A 9,756-nucleotide genomic window follows, 5' to 3' on the forward strand; every position below is an offset into this window, starting at 1 on the left:
GAGAATAGCCATATGTTAATTGAAATATATAAGTATTTATGTATGCCATCTCATTCAGCATGCGATTCTCCGCTTTCGTTTAGCAATCCAATATTGCCGTGTATCTTCTTACATTTCAGGAATGCCTGACCAAATTTTCGATGCATGGAAAGCAGATAAGAGTGCATGCAATGATTTATATGTATTTTCACTTTTATCTCTTCAGGTCTGGTTCCAAAACCGCCGAGCAAAGTGGAGGAAGAAAGAGAATACCAAGAAAGGTCCTGGAAGACCCGCCCATAACGCACATCCACAAACATGCAGCGGTGATCCTATTGAACCTGATGAACTCAAGAGAAGAGAACAAGAACGTGGCGAGAGAAAACGACGAAAACAGGAGGAACGAATGAGAAGGAATGAGGAACGGAAGAGAGCACAGCTTTCAGGGAAGGCACTCAGTTTCCGCAGTGACGACTGCACCTCACGTGACTCTTTCCTCACTTCCAGTGGTGAGGGTGAAATAGACGTTGTCGGTGAGGAGACGGCAAGAGACCAATTTGACGCAGAAAATAACAATGTTGTTGATTTTTCGAAAAACAGAAAGGATTGTTCGGATAGGAAGTTGAATGATGATTTGACCGAGTCGCAAAAACAAGCGAATAAACTGAAAAGTACTTATAGTATAGCAAGTATTTTGGAAGCGCCGAAAGTGCCTCGTGGCAGACGACCGAACTCTAAGTATCCACGAGTCCAGGCTAGCAAATCTATGAACCCGTTATCATTTGGTATGGTGCCCCTGTATCCAATCACACAGCCAGTTGGTTTCATGGTTGAGCAGGCCCCAAGTCCTCCAGCCTCACCGAATCCGTCAAATCTGGACATTCTAGAACATGAATTAACTCTGGAGAAACCCACCGCCGAGAACTTTTGCAAGGACGATTGCAAATGCAATGATAGTCAGGACACTAAGACGGTAGCTGTCAATGACCTTGAACAAAATGAGGACAACTCAGACAATAAAAAGCCCGTTGTACAAAACACAGGGTATAAGGAACCAGAAAAACGGGATTGTGATTAGCGCTTTAGCGGTTTCCGTAAATATGCTCTAGCCTGTTTATGACAATCCCATAATGCATATACATGTATGTATTCATTACAAAAATGGCTTTAGTATTTATTTTGTGCCCAGCCTTTGCAACCTATCAACGTTGAGTGGGGTGGTCGGAGAAGCTGGCCAAGCTGGGCACATTCAAAGTATTGATACGTGTATTTCATTTGACGTGATAGAAAGTCTTCGAAAGAAGAACGGTCTGTATTCATCAAAAGTATTCCAGCTACGTGCATTATTTTTGGGAGATACAGCTATTCTTTAGAGCAATGTCATTGTTCATTTGGAGTTCTTCTACTAGTATGTATCATAATTTCACCACGAGTATTGAGGGGAAGGAAATAGCTGAGAAATCACACTGATAGGTCGTCACATACTCTCATTTTACCTATCTAAGACCGCTTTAATGATTACTACAATTTCGACATAAAGACAATAACGCATTATGGCGTCATGACCATCGGACCACTTGGTGTCGCCAAGCAATTTTAATTTAAAAATTGTCTGTCCAAATTCACATATTTAATCAATCAAGCTACCATTGTCAGTTACTTGAATATCAAGAAACGGTCTTAGATAGGTGAAACTGGAGTAGATGAATGAATACATAAGCGATATGAGTAAGTACTTAGGTAATAGAACCACTCAGAAACAATGCATCTGTATGGCCAGTTGTCGAATTTCCAAACACGATTCATTAAATAATTACATGATATTCTACATTGAAAATAAGTATTGGACAAGAACAGCTTAGACGAGGAATGACAAATTGATATGTTAATGCAAACTTTAATTAGATTGTAATTACAATTTTTTGATTTTGACTGTTTATTGTATCGATACGAAGTTGTTAATGCAATGAGTCGCTGACATTTTTTAAAGAACTAAACCATTTCAGTAGGCATTGTGTTTTATATGTGTGAAATGGCTTCAACCGACAGAGAAAACAAGGTGAAAGTCATAGTACCTCTGTGAGTAAGGCTACTGAGAGCGTCAACATTACAATTCATTGACGACCGCATTTATTGTATATGTCAAAGCTGTGGATGTAAATAGTTCGTGCTTTTTATTCTATGTATCAAATATGCCATATGAATAAATAATCTCGTCGAAAATCAGTGGTTCCTCTTGCGTTCGTGAGTAACCCATGCTAATCTTCGGAAGATGTTCTCACTGCTGTTCGATTAAGTCTGGTGTTACACGTTTTATGCCATTTGGTAATATATTTGGAAGTAACCTCGGTGTCAGAGTTTGACCAATTAAATCCTGGCGAGGGTGGTATGAAATTTATCAAAAGCGTTATCCATGATAACTGCGAAACATTTTGTAAAAATAACGCCATCGCATACATGCTGCTTGGAAAATCTGGCTCGTGACAATACCATCTAATGACGAACTGTTGTTCACATCAATTGAAGTAGCGGCAGTCGATCCAATCCATCTGTGCCAGCCAAATAGAATTAATAGGATTGTTTTCATTTACGCAATCAATACAAGGAACAAATGACCCATTGGCCTGTCCAGAGGTGCCCGATTAGGAAGAATTGGTACCGTTTGACCAGCGATCAGACCAGTGATGCCATTATGGGACCTGGGATACTGACCAACGATTCCCGATAGTGTAGTCCATCCTATCCTGAAACCCTCGTCGTCCGCAATCACCTTCTACAAGCTACACTTCCTGGCTTCAAGTTGATATGAAAGCTTTGACATTGACTCAGCCGGTCACTACCTCGTTGTTGCTATTTGATCTAATTTACACCGTAAGAGAAATGGGCAAACGTAATTAAGGTGTGCGAGATAGGGAAACGAGCTCCTTACAGCTATCTCTCTGCTATGTAAACCAGTAATTAATAGTAGCCAATTACAAGCTTGGTAATTCATTCAATGTCCCCGATGAATGACTCTGACATATCACCGCGTTATTGGCAATTATAGGACAGAGGGAGGGATTTTCGCCCGATTGGTGAATGATTGGGTAGGAGCAATAAAGTGGTGATTGAAAGAAGGGACCGTGATCTGGCTGAAGCGCAGGATGAGGATGTGGTTTATATCTTGCAGAAGGCTACATCGATATTAACAGTCTTGTGGAAGCAAGGTCTAGCGTGTGCATATAAGTAGCAGGAAACCAGCATGTTTCCCTAGCTCGACCTGTATTTAACCAGAATCGTTCCATCATTTTAATGCAAAAATTAATAAAAATGTAGTGACATTGTTTGAACGGTTCTTGACCAAAATGGTTAACTTGTAGTTGTAGCGAACGTGTTACTGCAGACATGTTCTATATATATTGTCGATGTAACATAATTCCGCAAAGAACACGTAATACCCTTTTAGCGTTCAAAGGAAAGTTTCGGATCCGACTTTTCGATAGTGTGGCGACGAAGTGCACATTATGCCCTCTGATGATCATTGTAAAAATTCGTCAGCGGTCGTTGGTATCCCAGGCCTTTGTGCAGGTACATGTTTGTGCTATAGCTGTAGTGTAACAGCATCGTCGCCATCCATGCCGATCCACCGTCATTGTGCGTATATCCATCCTTCATTGCCGATAACTCCCCCTGATCGGCCGTCAGAAGGGCTGTTACTTCATCGGTAGTCTAGCTCCATGCATTCCCTTCCCACTCGTCCTATGTCGCGACAACACTAACATTGCACTCACTCGCGGTTGTCGCACGAGACACGCACTGAAAGCCATCATAATTGTAGACGAGGTGTTCAATGAGTAACTGGTCCAGGGATGCTGACCTTACCCCAATGCACAGTGCATGTTGTATAGAAGAAGGGTAACCTGATCCGGAGGTTGGCACTATCAATTCAGGCCGCCATTCAATTACTTTGTGTCGAGCAATTTGATTGGCCACCCCGCGTTTATGATGGTGCGTCCGACAGATTATCTGGCGGGAGTTATCGGCGGTGAAAGGAGGATACTTTAGGACCGACATTCACCGCCGAGAAGTCGGCATGCCGCCATCTCGCACAAGCCACACTAAGCTGATGCTGAGATCATTTGTATATGATTTTGTACATAATATAAGTATGAATAGCGCCTACAAGTATGAAAAGCCAACGGCACGATCCATTTGGGAGGTATTTTTTCAGAATCAGTGCAATTCCGTAGGGAATTAGAAAACTTATGGATTGGACTGAGAAAGTCTGGACTGAAAGTCATCGGTCATCACCACCTGTAAGCTGTCAACATTATGATACCCGAGTGGGAATTGGGAGCTCAGAACATGTGCTTATGTTGGTAGTTGGGGAGTGGGTCCTTGTGTAAGGCACTTAGCAGAAGGGTGACAAAGGTTGTGGTGAGGGTCCTTGGATAAGGCACTTGGCATGCAGAAGGGTCACCAAGTGTGAGGTGTAGGTCCTTGGGCAAGGCACTTGGCACATGCATGTTATCATGCATTGTGTCACATGGTCACAGCATGTGCACAGGACGCTAGCCTACGCATGATCAACTTTGGCCATCACACAGATAAACATGTTGGCTAAGCCACATCCAAGTACTTAAGAATCCTTATTTCACAAACCTTTTAGTTTCTTGCCACTCCAAGTAAAAATTCCTGTAGAAATTTGGATCCCCAGTCCATAATTTTGTAATCCATAGGTTTCCAAAACCCATTTCCGTATGGGCCTGGTACAGTTGAATGCATGCTTCAGCTTATTCATTGACATAAAGCACGACGCTTCTGTCAATGTCTCTAGCGACTACGGTTAGCCCCTGGTCCCCCCAATCACCAGCCAGATAGTTTGGACCAATTCAATTATACCACTGCCATAGGCCAATCTGATCGCTCAGCTGGATTCAATTTTCCGGCATCATATTTGATGAAACTTGTTGATAACGTTTCGGTTTGCACCCAATCTATTTTCTCCAGTTTGGTGATGTGTACTTTAGGATTGTCACGGTGGGTACGCCGACCGGTTTGGTGGAAGAAAACATGGCGCTGTCGCTTTCCGTAACATTTCCTTTACACCTGCTTGTTCTGTATAAGCTTACTAGAACAACTTTTTGACCATGGGTTCTGGTCACGCCAGTCCGCCATTGATACTTGCCTACTGAGCGTAATTCAGAAATAAAACTGACCATTGTTATTTTTCTCTATTTTCTGCAAATCTTGCAGTTTTCCATATACATGTATTATTTTAGGCTTTGATAAGGTTTGACTGCGTAAAGCATTTTCAAAACTTTTTCTGGTACGCAATTACATGTAGTAAAAAGTTACTTTTTTAAATTGACAACTTTCCCACACTTTTTGACGTTCTTCTATATTCAGTGTGAACACACATTTCGACTTACAAGGCGAGAAGATAAACAAAACATGACGTGTTTTGGCATCAGCATATAGTGTCATGAGAAATAGAACAGACAGACATCTTTGGTACATGCTTTGATTAGATTGGAATGAAAAAAAGTGGGGAAATAACGAACAATCTGAAAATCGAAGTATTAGGGAAGTGTCAGGCTTCCAATGACTCATACACCGTCACCATTATGGAAAGTACATGTATCAACAATCAGGCTTCCGATGACTTCATACCATCGCCATCTTGCGAAGTATCAGGCTCAGGCACCTATCAGCAGCTAGACTTCCAACGACCTACCATCTTGCAAAGTATCAGGAGCCAGGCTACCAATAACTTTCATACCATCACCATCATGGAAAGTGTAAAAAATTAGGCTCCCAGTGACCTAAATATTTTATGTACATGTACTATCACCATTATGTAAAGTACATGTACCAGCAATCGGGCTTCTGACGACTGCCATCACCATCATGGAAATATTAGCAGCCAGGCTCCCAGTTTCAAATATCTACCAGCACGACCATGAGGTTTTAGGTATTTGAGGGTGATTTCTGCAACGACAACATGTACTTTGAGTTCATTTGTAAAAAGGTCCATAAAGAAACTATAGTCTGGCATTTTAAAGTATCGTGACGATTGGATTTGAATTCGATTGAAATTCGAATGAAATTTATCATCAACACAAACATATTTATTGTTGACTGATATCACATAATATGATACGAATTCTGTAGTTGACTGACAGTGTTCCAGAGGTCTTAGCCTTTCAGTTTCTTCCTTGGATGTTGAGCCTTGACATTTTCCATGATGTTAACGTGCCTTGCAACCGAGTCGTCAAGGCCCAACTACCAAGGAACGGAGAGGCACCAGGGCCTGGTTGCTACAAATGTTAGGTCACGAACGTGGCGTTATCTGCTACAGGTTTGCCCTGTAGAAGTTGGGGAAATAGACTCTACCTGTACTTTGTGCCTGCAGTCATTGAAACGGACGTTTGGTCGTGAACGACATGTGCCCAGAGATTTTGGCCTCAATGAAAAACAATTTGTTAGTACCGTAATAGGAGATGTGGTATTTTTAATCTTCAGTTGACTTTACTAGGAGCAACAAAAATAAAGATCTGCGATGAACATGGTGCTTCAAACGTCACGATGATGAAAATATTGCTTAATGTGTGTCAGAATACGACCCCATTACATTTTCTGTTTCAAACACAATCGATGTTTTTCTCGGAAATAACTCGTCTGCCCCGATGGTAAAAACAAATCTCTACTTTCATCTCCTATTTGTTTGAGCATTAACGGCACAGCGAACAGCGTGAACATTTGACTGAGGGATTAAAGTAAGACACTGTTAAATAAATGAACGATGGGGGTATTAAGGGAGAACGAATTGCTGCCTTTATCTATCAATTTGATCAAGTTTTCGTCCTTGTGCACTGTCACAGCGGATTTCGCCACTGTAAAACTGAATTATTGAATATTTTTCAATAGTTTCTCTCCGAGTGGATCAGCCCCGTAACTGGCGATGCGATTCTCGGCGGCCTCGTATATTAGGCTGTAATTATTTTGCGCGTTGGCAAGCCGAAGTAACGCGGCCCCGAGAGTGCTGCTAGATCTCTTTGGCAGCCTACAAAATGACTTCTAGCGTCCTGGTAATAGAATTAGTCCGCATCAAATTAAAATGGTGACAGATGATTGGGCAGGCGATATTTCAATGCGACAGTGTTAATCTCACCAGGGACGCTTGGATCCCCAGCACATTATACCAACACATAAATAATGAATTTTTGATATGGGTTCTCAAATTGGGGTTACGGGGAGACGTTTTCACTAGCGTAATATCATCCCCTTCCGCGCCTTGCTGATTGCTAGACAATTTATTATTGAATTTTAAATTAAGATAAGCAGAAGAATTAAATCATAATTCTTCTGGTATACTACAAGGCAGGATTGAATTTTAAATCATGTAAAAGAATTAGGGCCGGATTTTTAATCACCCGTATGTCCTTCAAATAATTGTAGTTTGCATTGATATAGAAGTGTCGCCATCACAGCGTTGATGGATCCATATGTCAGCTATTATCTTAAAACAAGAAAAACCTTCTCAAAAGGGCACATCTGCTGTTTATTTCGAACCAAGACCAATGACAGAAAGCGAGAAGGAACAGATGAAGGACAAAACATTACAGGCGTAGGTACATACATGTACACTGAATGCTATTCCGGTGACGCGTGCGGTCAACGCCGCAATGAAATTTGCTTTTGATATATACTTCCCTATTAGGAATTATATCAAATGTGAATTTGATATATATCAAATTGCAAGTATATATCAAATTGCAAATTTGTTAAACAACCTGTTTAAATCATAAAACTAAAGGAAGCATATCAAGAAATACCTTTTAAAAATGGAGCGTTTTTTATTCACATTTGTGAGAACGCATTGGGCGCTTTTAAAGACCGTATTTGGAGACCGTTGTATTATGTATTTTGGTTAGGTAGATATAACTAGGCAACACTAAATCAGACTTTATGATCAATGTCAACCTTAATTGTATTCACACAAGCCCTGGAGAAGGCTGGAAGACGTACTTGTAAAAAATTATACTAAGTCAATTTTCACTCATGACACTCACTTATTTGTCCTTGACTTTTTGTCACCATGTAGCACCTAAAAGAAAAAAAATTGAAATTTAGCTCTGTATCACATGACTATTCTACCTATACTCGCAGACATTTGAAAGAAAAGGATTCTATAGTACTTATTTTTCACTGAAATACCACTTTAGCATCATGTCCATGTGATGCAAAGCGCCGTGTAATTGAAACCGAAAAAGGCAATTAAATAAGCAGTCAGAATCTTCCTTGAGTGAATTTTGATAGCTTTATTTCCATTACATCTGTATGACAACGAGACAGCAGTAGGACTCTGGGGACACCATATCAATTTAGTTTCAGCGAGCTCTCGTTCAAAACGTTTTATTTACTGCAACCAATCTCATTTCTGACAAAATTTATATAATATTTCTCCATGAATTTATTACGGGGTGCTCATTGACGGGCCGTGTTCCGTTTGCAAGAAATTTACAATAGAAGGGCGCTTAAAGCGGCCGTGAAGATAGGAGGTGTGTTGAGAGGTATTGCCAATGGCCACCAAGGGCTGCTGCATCAGCTGAGAAGATGTGATATGTGTCATTTGGTCAGCCACAAGGAAATCACTGGAAATCACAGGTGGCAGTGTGTGATAGTAAAATAAATTGTGAACCCTTGGAATTATTTGCAACTTTTAAGTTGCAGTTCCAAGGGTTCACAATTTTGTAAAAATAATAAACGAAAATAGATCATATGACTTTTGCAGGGCCGTTACGATCGCACCAGTTCTGGTGAAGGCCGGAAAACTGGTGCATGTGATTTGAAAGATTCAACCCCCTATACTACATTGTTCTTGTACTATTCTATATTTATTGGTGTACTCGGGTTCAATGGAGAACCCGACAACCATTCACCAATCTGGGGGATTTAAGATTGATGCTTGTGCACGACGATACGTGTCTTGCCAACAACAATCACCGTTCTAGGGAATTTGACTTTGACGTATAAACATTGATGTTTCGGCACGGCGATACATGTATTTCCAACAACATTCACCGTTCAGTGGGATTCGACTTTGACGCAAGAAAAATGGTTGAGCACGCCGATGCATGTCTCGCCAATAACATTCACCGTTCTAGGTGACTTGACTTTGACGTATAAATATTGATGTTTTGGCACGACGATACAATTTCCAACAACATTCACCGTTCAATAGGATTTTACTTTGACGTATAAATATTGATGTATGTGCACGACGATACATGTCTTGCCAACAACATTCACCATTCAGTGGGATTCGACTTTGACGTATAAATATTGATGGTTGGGCACGACGATACAATTTCCAACAACATTCACCGTTCTCGGGGATTTGACTTTGACGCCAGAATAATGGTTGGGCACGACGATACATGTCTTGCCAACAACATTCACCGTTCAGTGGGATTCGACTTTGACGCAAGAATAATGGTTGGGCACGACGCTCCATGTCTTGCCAACAACATTCACCGTTCTAGGTGACTTGACTTTGACGTATAAACATTGATGGTTGGGCACGACGATACAATTTCCAACAACATTCACCGTTCTAGGGGATTTGACTTTGACGCCAGAATAATGGTTGTGCGCGACGATACATGTCTTGCCAACAACATTCACCGTTCAGTGGGATTCGACTTTGACGCAAGAATAATGGTTGGGCACGACGCTCCATGTCTTGCCAACAACATTCACTGTTCTAGGTGACTTGACTTTGACGTATAAACA

At 41.1% G+C, this 9,756-nt stretch overlaps 1 protein-coding gene across 1 annotated transcript in view; it reads left to right on the forward strand.

Moving 5' to 3' along the window:
• The window catches only part of LOC135490311 (homeobox protein unc-4 homolog), a 29,269-nt gene extending 27,080 nt beyond the window's left edge, over positions 1 to 2,189 (forward strand). The window contains exon 3 of the mRNA XM_064775742.1: positions 206 to 2,189. Within this exon, the coding sequence (XP_064631812.1) occupies positions 206 to 1,057 (852 nt within the window). The 3' untranslated portion in view covers positions 1,058 to 2,189. The remainder of the gene's footprint in view (positions 1 to 205) is intronic.
• Positions 2,190 to 9,756: the final 7,567 nt, after the last annotated feature.

This window comes from Lineus longissimus, chromosome 1 (genome assembly GCF_910592395.1).
Source record: "Lineus longissimus chromosome 1, tnLinLong1.2, whole genome shotgun sequence".
In the NCBI taxonomy this organism is placed as follows: Eukaryota; Metazoa; Nemertea; class Pilidiophora; order Heteronemertea; family Lineidae; genus Lineus; species Lineus longissimus.